The following is a 17707-nucleotide window of genomic DNA, read 5'->3' as shown; positions in this document are numbered from 1 at the left end:
ACAGAAGCTGTACGCTGACGTAAGTAATTAACAGGAGGAGAGGAGTGTTTTGCACATTAATAGGTGTAATTTTTCCACTGCCAAACTGTATAAAATTCCAAATACACTCTAGAAAGAGTTCAGTCTCGCTTTAGGTCTACCCCAACAGTATTTGACAACCAATGGCAGTCTCCCCCCCCCCCCCCGCAAAGTGAAGTAGTGGATTAAATTAATGTATCCTGACCTAGCTGAACTTGATGATCCTTGAGGCTCCTTTCCAACATGAGATATTCTGTGATTTTTATGATTTGCTCTTATAGCTGAAGTGCTGCTGCTCCCCAGGGCAGCTGTGGCTTTGCACCTGCAGTGCAAATACAACCTTGGTGCACTGTGGAATGTGTGGCATTTCAATTATTCTGGGAGCATTACAGATGAATAAACTTTCAACTCATATTGCAGGATTTCAGTGTGACATCCTTATCCGTTGGCCACTTTTTTGCTCTCCCATTCTGCCATCTTTACCAGTTCTAACTACAGACACATGTAGAAATATTTTCAAACTACTCCCCTTTTTTCACTGTGGTCAGTATGTCCCATCGAAGGATTAAAAGCAGAAATAACCAAATCCCTGGGAATATTCAGGCTGTAATAGACCGTGACATAGAGAAAGGGTCAGGAAAACAGTAGTTAGTCCTTTCCAGTCACCCATTCAGCATGCACCTGACCAAAGCCCAATAGTTACTAATGCAAAATATGGATTGTTTCATGGGCCACAAATCAGATTTTTCCATCACAAAATGCTTTCTGTTCAGAGAAAGCAATTTCCTTAGAACAATTTCCTCAGATGCATTTTTTTTTTTTCTCCATTCCTAAGGGATTTGCAGTGTCCGTTACTGGTAAACTCACTAATACTCTTTCAAAGTTTAGTATTCCCTTCACTAATGACATTGTTACATGATTTTATGGCATGAAGTTTTCTCTGCTAAAATAAGGTGGATAAGTACAAGAATCAAGCTTCCCAGTGTATGGAGGAAGATCTCTATGTGTTACAGTAAATTGCAGTAGATCTTTGTGTCCCTTTTGGCAAGAAAAGCTCATGGTCTCTTGTCCTGAATACACTGCCTGTATAATGCAACAGTGTGGTAACCCCCTAGGCTGGAATAGGAGCCCAGGAGAAGGAGAATGTGATCTCCCCAATTACCCAAGTAAAACAGATTGCGTGGATATTCTGCAGTTGACTGAATTTCTTTCTCTATTAAGTGCTTCTGAATGTAAACATTTCTCTTTTGCATGTAAATTACTTTTTTTTTTTTTTAGTATAAACAAAATGGGGCCTTTTTATCTTTCTAAATGGTGTTAGGTTTTTTTAATGAGAACATTTTAATAATAAACTTAGACTGTTATTATAGAATAAAAACATTAGCAAATTAGATGAAAATAAGCAAAGGGTCTGATTTTCCAGCTTGTATACTGGTTTTTAGAGAAGTTTTAGGGTATTTGTGTACAATATATTTTACAGCTTATAATAAAAAGCAAAAAATCCCAAATTTTTCCTTTCAAATGCTATAAAGAGTTTCAGAAAATTATAGCGACAAGTGCAGCTTCATAATGACTGTGGCTGAAACCTTCTGTAAAGCTTTTGCTAATAGTACTCATTAAAGGAAGTAAGTCTACTTATTGCAAGGTGCAAACCAAAACTGACTAATACAGTTTAAGTATCAAACATTCTTAATGTGAAAGCTGTCTTCATCTCACATTCCTGCTGGAGGAAATTTGAACCGTGTCAAAGATATAGCTATGTAACATAGATATTCCCTTATGATTGAACACTGCCCAGCAAGGAATATCAATGTCAGCTCTGGCCTCTTCAGTGCATTAATTTTCTTGTCTTCTCTTTCTGCTGATTCTTCTAATATGAAAAAGAAGTCAGATATTCTAAGATAACTTAAATCAAAAACTTCTGTGTGTACTATATAGATTGAGGGGTATATTTCCACTAGGTAACAAAAGGAAAAACTTACATTGTAGTCAGATGGCCATTTGTCATGGACTGTAAAGGAACTGGCTAGGACAACACTTGGGCACTTGAAAAGTTTGTGTTTTGTAAGGTATGTGAGATTTCAGTGTGGCTAGGAATCACAATGATATCAGTGGCATAGCACACAGATCCAGGAGGATGTAATGGGAGCACCTTTCCCTTTTATAGGTCCTTCAATGCTGAAATTTCTTTTAAAAAAATTACAGAAAACTTCAAAATGTTAGCCCTTTCTAAGTGAATGTGAGTCTTGGGGTAAAAATGCAAATAGTGAAGGTCCATAAAGCATAGAATTTGCTTACCCATTTTAAAGGTTCATTAGTTTTTGGAACAGCATAAGTCATTTCTGTGCCTAAGAGGTGTGACCTCCTCCTCCAGCCCCAACTCCTTTTTTTTTTGTCCTAGGAAAAACCAACCCCAACTGAGATGCGATATCCAGGGTAGTGAGTTAGTAAATTATGCGATTGCTATCAAAGGTACTGAGATACTGTTAAAATAAGAGCAGTTTAAGAACAAATTGATGCCTAATCTGCCTAAAAAGGTATCACCACTCGTACAGCTATAATCACTTCAATAAATGCTTTGATTCCAGTAGGCAGTTGTGATTTTGGTTTCGTTTTTTTTCTGGTTTGATTCAAACTTCCCTGTAAATCAGTTAGCCTTCTTGTGCAGAATGAAAGTATGGTGAGGACTATGCCAACAGGTATTTGTTTCAGATCGTATCATCCCTAATGCTAAAAAAGTTCTGCTAAATATAATGCATCCTGAAGAGACTTAGATCTATACAGGGAGCCACAATGACTATGTCGAGGTTTTGCACAGCTCTAAGATCCAGGTTATAAATATTTATGTAGACTAAGAATGTATTTTGTCATGGAGTATGGCCAGCAATTAGCAGGATGAGAGAGATGCTCCCTAGTCAGAGCTGGAGAATATGTAGACAAACACTGGAAATGATCAATTTCAACAAAAATATTTATTTGAGATGGAATTCCGTGGTACCTACATAGATCACACAAAGCCTAAGGTCAGGGGAATGGCAAAGATGTGACTACCTTTGTCTCCTTCCTAAATTGCTCATCTCCTGGCTGCCCTCCTCTGTCATTTTGTCTGTTTCTAGAGAGTTCTTGGAAGACTTTTGTATTGTCTGAATGCATAATGTAAAAGTTTGGTGAAAACTCAAAAACATTCATGTGTGGGACAAGGTGACAGTGTCCCGCTCACTTCTGCATGTATCAACCTATTCTTGTGGTAATATTTTGGCAGCATACATACTCTTAAATGCATTGTCTCTGTTTTTCCCCATGTCATTTTCAAACTGTCATTCCTATCTTTATCTTTTTAGTTTACATCTGGCTTTTTTTAGCTCTTTCTACCAGTCTTGATTCCTTGTCTTCTGATTTCTTTCTTTTATCTTTCTTTTTTCTTTCAGAAAAATCTGAAACATGAAGTTGTAATGCAGACTATAAACTGGTCAATTATTCACCTTTATCTCCACTTTAAAATGTTGTTGTCAGCAGTAATAGGAGGAGGGGAGCTTTTTCAGGAATGCTGTGTGTAGTGACAAAAGATGGAGCCCACTAATACTAGGAAAGAACAGCCTTGAGAAAGGGGACTGAGAAGTCAAAATCTGTATCAGTAGTTATATGTAATTGTTATATTTTGTATTCAAAATGTCTTTCCAGTGGCAACAACAACAATTGTTTTTAATTCTCTTTCAGCAACAAGAACAAGACCCGACTAACTTATACATTTCCAATTTGCCACTATCAATGGATGAGCAGGAGCTTGAGAACATGCTGAAACCATTTGGGCAGGTTATCTCAACGAGAATATTGCGGGACTCAAGTGGGACAAGCCGTGGTGTTGGCTTTGCAAGGTACTTGAATGCTGGCAGGTTTTTTTCCTTTTTTTAATTGAAAAGGCAGAAGTAGGAGGAAAAGGCAGAAATTGTTGAAAATTATCAAACTTTAAAAGAAAAAGGAGACCTATATGGAGATACCAGCAGGGTTTTAATTCTTCCTTTGGTAAATATGGCTGTGTCTCATCTCGCTTAGATGGCTAAATCTGAATCTGTTGCTCTTAATGGACAGCTGTCTAGACTGAGTTCACTCTCCACCACTTCCTTCTGTTCTCTGTACTTCTTTCTTCTCTGTCCCTGAACCAGTAAGCAGAGTTATACAGTGCTTCACACAGACTTCTGTGACTTTTCTGGCTTTTGAGGCCTGAATTCAAGACAGGAGACCATAAGGAAGAACCCTTTCTTTGCCGGCCCAACCCCCACCTTTCCCCTCCCCCCCCCCCCCCCCCCCTTTTTTTTTTTTTTTTCTTCATTAGTTCCTCTGAGAAGATCAACTCATCATTGCCCTTTGAATGTCAGCCCTTTGAATTTTCTGGCTCGTTAATATGTTGTCATCTAGAAAATAAGATATTTTTATTTGCTTGTAGTAAATCTCACCTTAAAATATTTGACAGCTCAGTCAAATATCTCTCCCAAATTGACAAGAACAAATATTTTCCATGAATTAGTAGATATCTCCCAAATATTCTGTACATGTGAGCCTACTTTCTCTCTAGTTAATTCAGTTATTTGTTGTAGGGTCTCTTGATTAAAGCCTTTTCTGTGCCTTTCTAATATTTTTCTATCTCTCATTAAGTCCTGCTTTAAACCTAGTATGGCAATCAAAATTTGCAGTCTTTAGATTGGAGATTTCTATCATCAGAAACAGGGACATGCTTTGAGCAAAGCATTGGGATTCTCAAAACATGCTGTAAAATCTGTCAACAGTCAAATTCCAGTAATTCAGATGTTCAGCCAATATCACAATAGTTCTGTATTTGAACAAACAGCAGTATCTAAAATTAGGCCATAGAAAAGAACTGAAAAAATTGTATCTCTTGATGAAGCCAAAATTTTTAGGGATTGGTTTCCCTTGAGTTGGCTGTGATTAGTTCACAGCACTGTAATTTTTTATTTTTCTGGTTTTAAATCTTCCCTCTGCCCCTCCTTGACTTCTACCAAATTTTTTTTCCTGTCTCAAATAAGTATTTAATATTTTTGGTATATGTGTAATTGGGCATTTTTATTTCATTCATATACTTGTATTTTTTTCATATAAGCATATGTATAAGTATTTAAGTGTGAACTCCATACAAGTATACACAGAATGTGTGTATATGTTTTTGGATGACATACAAAGCAATATATATATATATCCAACAGTTATATTTGCTAATTTTGAAAAATACTGATACTTACTTAAGTGCAGCTTTCACTTTTTGGTACTGTGAAGGGCAGAATCCAGTAACACCCAAGGTAAAATTCAGTAGGCATTATGAATTTATTCAGTCACTTTTCCCTAAACTTGCTTACCAACTCTACCTCGAATCAGTAGTACTTTAGGAATGCTTTTATTCTAATACAGCCAGAAAACTTTTAGATTTGTATGTAGAAGTCCAAAAGACTTGTGTGTATCCAAAAACTCGCTTGTATTGAAGACATTAAAAGAGATTAGTTTTAAAATGTTTTCCTAATAGTTTCTCTATTACACGTTATGTTTTATATATACACATAAATGTGAAGTTATTTTTATATACATATTTATACACCTACAGATACATAATTTATAAAGTAAGCTATTGCTGTCATACCTAATCAAAATTTCTTCTCTTCTGCAAGGTAGGTATTAGAACATTTTTGGATAAATTTTAGCTAAAATTAAATTTGTCCAAGAAACATGTAGACATGAAATAAAGATTTTAATTTCTTGCTTTTGGGAGCATTTTATTAGGTTAACAAGGGATAATGTATTTTATCAAGTCCAGACTTGAGTCTGCAACAAAATTATATTCTTTGTTTCATGTGAGACAAAAAAAAATTGATATCTTTGATGCAGAGCCAACAATCCAGAAAACTCTCTAGAAGGTATTTTTGAAACCATGAGGAAAACTTTTTGTTCAGTCTGGCATTTTGATGATTTTGGTTGCTGTCTACAACTATGTTTTGTTGGCCTGTGCAGAAAGGCTATCAGGAATTAAAAAGGTGCCAGGACTTAGTAATTTTTAGTATTGCTTCTTTGCTTCTGAGGTCATTAGCCTATGTGGATCCGAATTACAGAACAAAATGAACAAATAAAAAGAAAATATCTGTTCAACATTATCCAAACATCATCTTGCAAAGAGTTGAAAAATATATTCATCTTTTAAAACGAATTTTGTTATACTTGCATGTCTCGGTCATCCATTGCAACTTAGTCCAAGCTGGTAGTTAGGACCGACACATCTACACTGCAACATAAGGATGTAGCTGCAACCTACGGAACCGCTCCCAGACTAGTAGCTCGCCAGTAGTCCACCCAGTCTATTAAGTCTAGTTTTGACAACATAAGTGCACAAACCTGTTCGGGATGCTGTTCTCAGTAGCTGTCACAGCTATTCTGTTACTGGTTCCTGTTTTGAAGGTAACTTGGAGACAATTAAATAAGAGACAGGTGTATCATTTAGTTGGGATGATATGTATAAGCTAAAAGCTGCAAAGGCAGTTTGGGTCATGTAATCAGGCATGTTTATATTTGAGTTTATTACTGTTAAACTGTACAGATACTTACAGAATCCTCTATCAAAAGTGGCACTAAAATTTGTTGTATGTGTCATGGACACAGCATTCAGTTATGAATGATTGTGGATCAGTCTTCCTCCTTCCTTCCTTCAAGACAGCATAGGTACTATAGTTGTCCAAGTTATGTTCTGCCTAATTTCTAACTAAATAGGGGTATTGTATTTGCAGTTTAGCCCTGACTTTGGTCTCAGAGCACATCAAATGTTAACTGAGTTTAGTTTTACCTTTCTGAAGTTGTGTGGTTTTAGAAAACATCTTCTGTACTGCTCACACATAGGAAGGCAGGCCACAAAAGTGAAGTGAGAAAAAGCAAGAAATAGGCTTTAAAAAAAATCCCAAACATGGGAATCTGGATGAGTGTTTAATTTATGTAAATTATTCTTTATTTTCTTAGGATGGAGTCAACAGAAAAATGTGAAGCAGTGATTGCTCATTTTAATGGAAAATTCATAAAGACACCAGCAGGAGTTTCTGGTATGTTGCATATATTTGTAACAAGATGTATGAATGGGTTACTGCTTACGTAGTGGAAGCCTGTTACACTGATTGTTGTATCTGGCTTCTCATTCAGAGGCAGGCCTATTAAAATTAAACTGTGTCTTGTTGGATGACTGTAATACTTGCTCACTTGGAACGCAGTGTATCACTTGCCTACTGTAAACCTTTTCTAGGAATCTAGTAGTGTTCTCTCCCAGCATATAGACAAGCAGCTAGAATGCCTTAAGCCAGCTATGCACAAATTTACATCCCACATAATCCCAGTTGAAGTCAGGAGACAAGTATGCGTTATATGTGTATCAGAACAGAATTTGGCTGATTGTCCATGGACAGTTTGGGTTTTTTTCGAGAGGCAAAAAATGGAGTACTTTTGCCATCTGTTGATGATTTTTTCGAAGTAATTTTCGAAAAACCATTTTATTAGAAAAAAATAGATTCTGTAGTAGTGCCTTAATGGCAGGCACTTTCATTCATTGGGGAGCTGTGACTCATGTCAATGTAGGCTTCAGGGTTCTTCAGGAGGGTTGAAGGGGCTCAACGAAGAACACTATTTCTAGAAATACTGCATAAGGTAAAATGCAGAAAAGCTATATAGTGCAATTTTGTTGCCACACGAAGTTCCTCATCAGTTTGCCTGCTTTTTCAGTACTGTTTCTAAGAGACAAAATATATATTCCATATATACTTAACCATGAGGAAAGGAAATTTGTAGCAGCAGAGTAAAATAGAAAGAAAAGAGTACAATAAAGGAGGAAATAATACATGCCTGACATTCCAGGCAGCTTTCAGTAACCATTTTATTGAGAATCCCAAGTGGGAATTTTACAAATTACATTGTTGATGTGCTTGCTGAAGCCACCTTTATCCCACTTGTGAAATGTTCTCTGCAGCCAGACCCTGACACCAAGGAGGAGGAAAGCAGCCCTCGGCAGGCAGACAAGAATGTAGCTTGTTTAGTAAAACTACATACATGCCTCATCCCTGAAAGATTACTCCACTTTGTGGCAGTCTGTGCTGCAGTAGGGGTGGAAAGCTGCTTCAGAGCACAGGAAACCACTCCCTTCAACAACACTAATCTAATGCAGGGGTTTGACTTCCCTGGCTTGGCTTTTGCAGGCCCTTTGCATAGGGATTGATTGCTGAGATTATTTAGTTAAAACTTTATACATTGGGGCTCTAACATTTATTTTTCTATTTCATATATTTAGCAATCTGTGTTTTATGAGATGGAAAAATCCCTTTAGGGGCAAGGAGATCATGGAATGATTTTTCTCTGAATGCTGACTGTGCTCTGATCCACCCTCCATGATTAGTTTTATAGTTCTGCTATGGCATAGACATAAATAAGCGTAAAAAGTATGGAGAAACCAAGAGTTCAAATTAATGTACAGGGATTTCTATTCAATTAGAGCCAGTAAAAAAAAGCTGTAACAGAACCTTCTATTAGTGCTTTTTAGTTGGCACATTTTTATTTTCAGTTGCATTATCTTGTTCTCAATGAACAGGCCATCAAGCGTGTCATTGCTAATCATACTCTGTCCCTGGTGGGCTGTTGCTGAAGCTGAAGTTGCACCCTTATATGATCAAGTTCAACCAGGTAGAAATAAAAAGTTTCTGCACAGAACTGTAAGAATGATTTCTGCAGTGTGGAGGAAAATATTTACCAGAAAAGTGTGACTAATTGGGGACAAGAAGTTTGCACAGAACTGGTGGTTGTCAGAAAGTGGAAACTAAAGAGGGTCTCAAGATGTGATCCACCTCACAGACTTTTAACTCCTGATGCTTACTTGGCAAAGTAGTTGTCTAGGCTCTCTGTCTAGAATAGGTAAAGCAGCACACACCTCCAGACTGATGTATCTTTGCTCTCAGCTCTCCTTTCAGTTACAAAGAGTGTCTAGATGAGTTGCTCAGAAATAGATAACTCTAAATGTCTGAAGTCAGGTGGGATAAATTGCACTCTCCATGATACTGAAAAATGTGACAAATGATTAGCTGCAGAAAGGAGTCATGAGAATCTTGTTTATTAAAGACCCTCAGTTTTGTTGTATACTGTAGAGCCCCAACTCTACCTTTCCATGCTGGTGCTGCAAAGTTGTATTATTCCCTGGAAAGGTTTTTATGGAGTTCAAATTCTTCCTGGAGTTCCTCACCACATAGCAAGCACATGTTCAATAATGTAATCTCATTAGAGGATGCAGTTTATGCTGCAGTCTGCCAAAAAGTAGGGCAGAGTCATGGGGCAGCTGTGGTCCAGGACTACCTGCACAGAGAAAAATGGATGTAGTGGGAAAGCTCTTGGACAAACAAAGGTTGGGAAAATGTTTTGAAATAGATTAGCATCCGTCAGGGTTATAGAGCAGCAAGTTCAAATACATACAGAATAAAATCGTAGAACTGGAGCTATGTTTAAATTAAAACATTGTGTCCTAGAAACTTGGCTAAAATCAGCAAAGGGAGCTGGCTATAAAAACACTGTTATCAGGATGAGGAAGGTAGGAGAGACAGGCCTGTAATGAAATAGGTGTGGGAGGAAGCACATCTGTTCAACAAAAACATGCTTGCATAATGCAGCTTTGTTATTTTAACTAAGTTTGGGTTTAAATAGAAGAATGGGTTAAACAGTTATAGAATACATAGGTGAGACCTCCTTTGGAGCATAAGAAGACAGAAGAGGAAAAACTCTTAATCTGAAAGGGCCAAGAGTAGCACAAAGTGGTCACAAAAGTGTTGGCTATAGAATTGAGTGGTGCTGAGCAAGCTAAACCCAGATGTAACAAGCTATTCAGGCTTTATTTCCCTGCTCCATATTAGCTTATTGAAATATATATAATATTTAGTGTGTTCTTGTTTGTCTTCAGTGAGGAAGAAGGGAAGTTAGCTCAGAGAGCAATTTCAAATGCACTGCAAGTTGGTATAATCTTAGAACTCCTAGGAATGTTGTATTAGTTTCACCAGTTGTTTTAGTTGAGGTTTGTACTTTTGTTATGTAAGTTATTGTAATAGCTTGTTCTCTTTTATGGACTATGACTTTCTGTACATTTCTCTCAGGACTTTGATTTTTGTATTTCATTCTCTTCTCAACTCTGTGTATATTACATGATTGCTAGAATCTTGAAACAACTTTTGCATTTAGTTCTACTTTTCTCTTTGAAGAATTATTGTTTTCAGTGAATAATGTGAGCTTTAAAGACTTTCTATTCTCCTGTGAAATGTGAACGTCACGAATTAGAGGAAATGGAGACTAGACTAATATAAGGAGCCAGGACACAGAAGAGGTATAATGAGGTCAGAGCAGCAGGCTTAACCTCCCTCCCCTAAAGATGGTACTTAATGTTCGCTGTCTTTTTGCTTTGCTTTGGACCCATAAAGATTGTAGAAATGATCTGCTGGGCCAAATAATGGAAGGCACCTCCTCTCTATCACAGCAGCATGTAACCACATGATAATACATGAGAATAATATAAATAATAACATAAGGCAGTTGTGCTGTAGAATGTTAGGTATGTATAAGTCTGAATGTATTTGTCTCTTACATTTAAAATGAAAAATACAGCAGTTAAAAAGTTACAAAAGTTTTATGGCTGTTATATAGACTTCTTGGGTTATTTAATACTTCTTTTACTGAAAAATAATTTAAGTGATATTGTTTTAATGTGTGTAAGGTACAGAGCATTTTTGCTGAGCAGCCCATACCATTTTTGCTTCAGGAATGGTGGGGTTACAATGATGAATCATATGTTATCCATGATCCATCCTCCTCTTCCCACTTAAGGTAAAAATATTGGTCACTCAGGGACTGTTTTAGGGAAGAAGCTGAAGACAGATGTGAGAGCTCTGCTCCTGCCTGTGCTCTTGACTGTAGTCTAGGAAGAGGTCCATCAGGTATTGTAGACACTACTATTTGAAATGATCTGATCTGGACATCTTTCCAGTGCAAGAGAGGAGTGAAAATGGAGCCTTGAAGTAGCTATCTTGTGGCAGTCATTTTGGAGCTTTTTCTGTTTGCTTGCCTTTACAAAGTTATCCGGCACTGCAGATCTCTATATAGTGAATTTAAGCTGATTGACCATAAACTCACATTTCTTAGTTGTCTTTCACAGATCCTTCAGAAATAATCCATGAACCACAAAACCACTGCTAAGGGGTATCACGAGATCACAGTGCTGGTGTTACTCCTGATTGTCACACCAAAGGCAGAGGAACCAAGATTTTACCCATTAGATCAAAGATTAGAAGCTTTTATGGATCTATTTCTCATAGTTTGAAACTGGTGCTTAGTTCTAAGCAGCAACATTTGAATAGAAAAGAAAAATAGTACTTAAAAGCACTCAAACTATACTCCTCTTACAAATTATTAAACCTTGTGTAAATTTATTAAAGAAATATAACCCTGAGCATGGTGTTTAAATGAAGATTAGGATGGTGAAGAGTATATGTTTAATTTCTCTTTAAACATACAAAGCTACTGAGATCTTGGGTTGCACAACTATTTTGTTAATTCCCACAGCTTTTGGTAAAAGTTTCTAGCTGTACTTGCTCTATCATTAAAGTGATGTTTTATTGTCAGAATTAGTTAGTCCCATATGCTTTGTCACTAGAAAATGAGCAATGAAAGTCATTAGAAGATACAGTTTAATTGAAAACTGATTAAAATATTATTTTTAATGTATTTAGTTGGGTTTTTTTAATACCAGAAATTAGAATTTGTTGCAAAGTTGATAAAATTAGCTGTGTAAAGTCAAGAGTGTAAACACAAAGTTCAACATAAGAACATCAATTTTGTTCTTGCATTTGTGGTATTACCCCCTATGTATTTGAGTAGACTGAACAAATGAAGACTGAATTCTAATGTACACATGTGCACAATGTGTGTACAATAAGGAAGTATTTACTCTCCGGACTAACATTGCATTCACATCTTTCTTCTATAAAAACATTAGCCTTAGAGGAAGGTGATTCAGGGCAGGAGGAGATGGTCAGCACTTTCCACAGCCACATTTTAAAGCACTGACCTGCTGTTAAAGCACAGGAAAGCTCATGGTTACCGAATGCCTCCATAGCAGCAACTCAACAGACTTCTACAAACCATTGAGAGTGTCTGTTGATTTTCATTAAGTGTCAGTAGAGTGGATATTTTAAGCATGGTGTCTTACAGCAGACTTGCTCTTCTGCAGCTAAGTCTGATGCCTTTTACATCAGCTATCTCTTAGCTGTAATTGCAACTCCTAATATTTATATTATGCCTCTCTGTCTTGCACATACGACAAGTCGCTGAATGATTAATGATCCACTTCATCACTGGACATGCACACTTCCCAACAATTAGACAATAAAAGTTACTCTCCCTTCCTTCCTGGGCCACAAAAAAGATTGCGTGACTGTCTGTAGGGCTTGTTGGAGTTTTTTGGTTTTATATGTATCTATTGTATATACGTTTGTATGTGCATGAAAGAGTATCTTCTGTATCTGTGAAAAATAGGAGGAAAGGTAAGCTGAAGAAATATATTTCAGATTTAATTTTGAAGAGGGTAAGGGCTATGTTCATTCTTCAGTGAGAGTGAGATCAGTACATCATACTTGACTCCCAGGAAGGTTTATCTCCTTCTCATGACCCTCCCTCTGATGACCATCAGTCACCGTGTTCTTGAAGAAATGAACACAGTAGTACAATGGTCACATCCGTGGATGAGCAGCCAAAAATTGCAGTTAGGCTTTCAATTGCAGCAGTCCCCACTATCAGTGTTCAGATCTTGAAATGGAATCAGGGAAAGAAAATGCTATAGAGCCTTCTCACAGCAGTTGGTGGTATTAAATCAACAGTCTGCTTCGTCTTTTTTTAATGTGAGTTGGAGTTTCCACAGCATTTGGCTTCATTTATGGACACAGCAAGGAGCAAGAGAAGCTGCAAGGTCAGAAAAACAAGGGTTCTCATGACCGGGTCTGTCTTCAGTAAGATGGAGCACCAACTTCTGGCAAATCACAAATTTTAATGCCTTTTTTTTTTTTTTTTTTCATTGCAACAGGTTTTGGATATTATATATGCAAAATCCAATACATGTTGATAATTTTTGTTCCATTTTTTCTTCCTCTTCAAATTTGTCAGGAGAGTGTTGCCAGTGTACCACCGAGGATATTTCATCATTTACATTTTAGCTGTTTTCAGTTATTTATTGACAGAAAAATAATATTTATTCTTAAAATAGATTTTAATTAACATTTTATTTGAACAGTTGGACAAGTTTACTCTGATCTTTCTGTAAAAAAAAAAAATAATAAAATCTTTATCTTGAAACAATGATGGGAAATGTAAGCACAAATAATGCTTTCAGAAAAGTTTTGTACAATTCACTATGAGGACTTTTAATGAAAGCATAATGCAGCTTTATTTAAAGTATTTAGTACCTGTGAGTGCTGTAATACAGAATCAAAGGGCTAGAAACCTTTAGGTATTTTCTGATGTCTTTATAAGCTGTTCTCATGCGAGTTTCTTTTGACCTCATCCAGAAGTTTACAGTGTGTATTTTGGAAGTCATAATGCTTCCCACAATACTAGATGCTTTGAACTAATTTATAAGTAGCCAGAGATACTCAGCTTGGGGAAGAGGGTTTTTTTCATTTAAGGCAGTTAACCAGTATTTGGACCTCAGTGTTCCCTTTCTGATAGAGGGGGGGGGTGTGGGTGTGTGTGTCCCCACGGTGTAAAATCAGAGTCAAAATAATTTCAGACCAGAACCTGACAATTACCCATATTGACTAACATCTTCTGAGATTAACTTCTCTTATTTCAACATGCTGAGTAATATGACCAAGGTTATTGGGATCTAGCTTTTATAAAGTAACATCAAATTATCCATCAGCATATTGATATAGTAGCTTTTTTCCCCCAAATATGCCAAGGCAGAAGTTGCTTCTCATGATCGAAGACCCCAAAGAAAATCTGGGAATGCCAAAAATCCCCTCAGAAATGCACGATTTTGAGGACAATTTTCTCCAGTTTCAGTCTCCTACCTTTAGGGTTTCTGTTATTTCCTTGTGCGTTTACTCCGCTGTCCATAGGTCTCCAATACTTCTTCCAGTGTCCAGCCTAACTCCCTGGTTTTTTTATGATTATAGGGTTTTAATTACCATTCTCTGTAAGATAATACATTTTAAATTAATTCAGTTGTCATGTTTAGTATTAAAGTCTGGCACTTTGGTGTTAAGGTTATTTGTCTGCTGAATAACCATGCACAGGTAAGAGAGGTACAAATCTCTGATGGATGTGTGGTCAGTGTTGGAGATGAGATAGGGAACCACATACCAGTTCTGCCTCCCAGTCCATCCATCTTTTAGAGAGAATGCTGTGAAAAGATGTGTCATGCAGGAAGTGGGTATTTTCCACAAGTAGAGCCAGAGCTAGTGTTTTAGGTTATGCCATCTAAAGCTTGGGATAACTTGGCCATTAGTGCTAGTTTTGTGCCAGAGTTTTAAAAGTCAAGCTGTTTTCCAGGTTGTAAGTGTCTGGGGTTTTTGATACCAATCATCTTTTGTAAATGCAAACAGAGTGAAGAGCACATCAGCGCATCAGCACTGTCCATGGTTATACTAATAGATTTTGTTGCATGATATAGATATGCTAAAATTTTTCTTGGGGTTGGCTTTTTGCAGGTGGCCCTCCCACCCCATGTGTTTACTCTGCATTTGGAAACTTGCATGTTTTCAGATCCAGCCATGTCTCATGAAGGTGTTTCCAAACAGAGAACGACTGGAGGAGTGTCATGGTAAAGCTTAGACAGCTCATGTGTGAGGAATTACTGGCAGAGAAATGTTCACATCCAAATCATAACTGTGCTTCCACCCTGTGATTAGGGAGGGTGTGGTATGATGTAGCAGAGCTGTGCTTCAGCCATAGGTACTCAGAAACTAGTGCAGTTTAAGCTAGTAACAGGGAAAGGATACTACGCAAACTATTCTTTTTCATTGCTTCAATTTTGACATAAAAAAATTGAAGTAATGGTCAGGATTACGTCACGGAAAAGTAAAAGTATAGCAATACTGTTTCATGACATTATGCAAAAAACAAGATAAAAGAAAATTCTTGAAGAATTTCTGGTTGCATTTTGTGCTCTTTATAGAGAGGAGATAAAAAGGAAATGGGTAGTTGTGGCATTTTTTCAGTGCAAGGTGGCAGGAGGTGAAGCCCACTCCACCCTGTCACTTGGAGAAAGTGGATGTACTGTGCCAGCTATTCTGGATGAACAGAGCAGTTTAAGTTTAGGGACTGAAACCTCCAAGGGGGGCAGGGAGTATGTTAAAAGCTTTTGGCCAGATTTATTCTCCACCTTCCTTAGATGTACCTCATAAGAGACAAAGCTCAGAAGTCAGATGGCAGTTCTTATTCGCCTGCAGACCAACAGACACATACTCAGGATATACAGACCATGTTTCTTTCCAACAGGTTTTAGAGCAGTGGTTTAGAATCAAAAATATAAGGGATTCCAGATCCTCTCTTTGTGTATGGCAGCTATCTTTCTGCTATTCAGAACAGTCATTGATGCTGTAGTATGAGTCCATGTTATTTAACTGTCATACTGAGAATATAACTTAAAAAACCATGCCTCGTGTGGAGCACTGAACACCTGTATATGAATGTTTCTTAGATTTCTTCTTTCTTCTCAGTTCCTGCAGAACCTTTATTGTGCAAGTTTGCCGACGGAGGACAGAAAAAGAGACAGAATCAGAATAAATATATACAGAATGGAAGAGCATGGCACAGAGAAGGCGAGGTGAGACTTGTAAGTCCTCTCTTCAAGCTTTAGTGTGGGTGTACAGTAATGAATACTTATGAAAATGATAGGCATTGAGACTTCTTGGCTTGGCTTTTTGGCGTATTAAAAATGTGCAGGCAACTCTTACCTGACAGTTTGCAACTCTATGAAATACTTAAGTCTGTCTGTCTTAAGAAGAAAAAAGGCAAAGTGCAAAACACTAAATCCTACCTCGTTAAAGTGAACAATAAAATCTCCTTCAACTTGGTCAGAAATATGCCTGAGAGATTTTGCATATTATAAAACTACCTGAAACATAGCTTTATTTACATGTAGTAAATAATCCTTTAATTTATGCAGCACTGAAGTGCACATCACTTTCATGGATTAAAATAGTACCAATGAAGAGCAGCGTTAATTTTTTTTTTTAGTCACAGCTTTTTTAATCTTTAATGTTCAAGATAATAGTTTCATAGGCTTACTGTGGTTAGCAAGCCTAGACACCTCATTTATATGAGACGAGAAAGTTCAAATGTGTCTTCTGAAAAACAGGACTCCCCATTCATTCTTGTAGTTAATATATTGTAGGCAACGCCCTAGCATAATCATCTCCATGTCTTGCCTCTCAAACACACACATGTTCATTGAGCTGGTATTTCATAGATTGTTCCTCATGCTGGGAACTTGGAAATTTGTAGTCATAGCCAATATCACTGGCTCTCTTCACTATGTAATTATTGCTGTCAATTAACCTTTCCCTAACATAGTACTAAATTATTTCAGTACAAATTTTCAGTTAAAGATAATACAACTAAAGAAAGAGTAAGAGAAATAATTTACAATCACAATGAATTTTGTTAACTCTTTTTTTCCACTTCTTTTTTTTTTTTTTTACAGGCTGGAATGACACTCACTTATGATCCAACCACAGCTGCTTTACAGAATGGGTATGTTAAATAATGGCACAATAAGAAAAAAATTGTTTGCATTATGAAAAATGCACAGAAACGGCATTTAACAAATATTTCCGTATTTTGTAGATTTTATCCGTCACCCTACAGTATTACAGCAAACAGAATGATCACTCAGACATCTATTACGCCATATATTGCATCTCCAGTTTCCACATACCAGGTTTGTATATAGAACTTAGTAGCTTGAAATGGTTCATTGGAGCTTGTGTTTATTTATCAGTTGCTTCATTTGGTTTTATGAATTCTCCAATAATTCTTCATTTTAATGAAGTGGCCTCTTCATGCTGTACAGCATGAAAATATCTTAAACTAAGAGTGTGTTTGTTTCAGGAAGCACGGCAGTGTAATGAGATATGTGGTGTCTTGCAAAACAAAGTCTCTAACTTGTGCTGATGGCTAAAGGTATTTGTAACCACTTCTGCATTTCACGTATGATTTTTCATTTTCTCTTGGTCAAGTTCTTTTAATAATGTGTCTTTAAAGGAATGATTCTTTATTTAAAACCTTATAGATTTAGATAAATTGTATTTAGAGATATTTCTTCATTCTTTTTGAAATTTTTTCCAGATTGTTTAGTGCAAAAAAACCCCTCCAAAACCCAACAATAATGTGTTACATAGTTGTGCTAATAAGGGTACAGAAACTTGCTTAACATTAGAGAAGGAAATTTTTAAAAGAGTTCAGAGTTCAAATTACATCAGCATTCAAATTCAGTGTTTTTATATCAAACCATTTAATAGTCTGGAACTGTGTTTCTAACCTCAAAGTTACTTTATTTTGAACAATAAATTAAAACATGAATTATGCGCATTTTTTTTGTATTTAGAGCTCAGTACAGAGTTTCCTGAAAAGGAAT

General features: G+C 36.7%; 1 protein-coding gene across 3 annotated transcripts in view; it reads left to right on the top strand.

Annotated features, from left to right (window-relative positions):
• The window catches only part of RBMS1 (RNA binding motif single stranded interacting protein 1), a 147293-nt gene that overhangs the window by 116857 nt on the left and 12729 nt on the right, over window positions 1-17707 (top strand). For 2 of the 3 annotated variants that reach the window (XM_074910321.1, XM_074910319.1), the window contains exons 5-9: window positions 3736-3893; window positions 7027-7106; window positions 15789-15895; window positions 16775-16824; window positions 16918-17011. In XM_074910321.1, the coding sequence (XP_074766422.1) occupies window positions 3736-3893; window positions 7027-7106; window positions 15789-15895; window positions 16775-16824; window positions 16918-17011 (489 nt within the window). Of the gene's footprint in view, window positions 1-3735; window positions 3894-7026; window positions 7107-15788; window positions 15905-16774; window positions 16825-16917; window positions 17012-17707 lie in introns of all 3 variants that reach the window. The other variant, XM_074910320.1, reaches the window with a different exon arrangement.

This window comes from Athene noctua, chromosome 7 (assembly GCF_965140245.1).
Source record: "Athene noctua chromosome 7, bAthNoc1.hap1.1, whole genome shotgun sequence".
Classification (NCBI taxonomy): Eukaryota; Metazoa; Chordata; class Aves; order Strigiformes; family Strigidae; genus Athene; species Athene noctua.
Note: the sequence above shows the minus strand (reverse complement) of the source record. Positions and strands in the feature narration are given on the sequence as shown.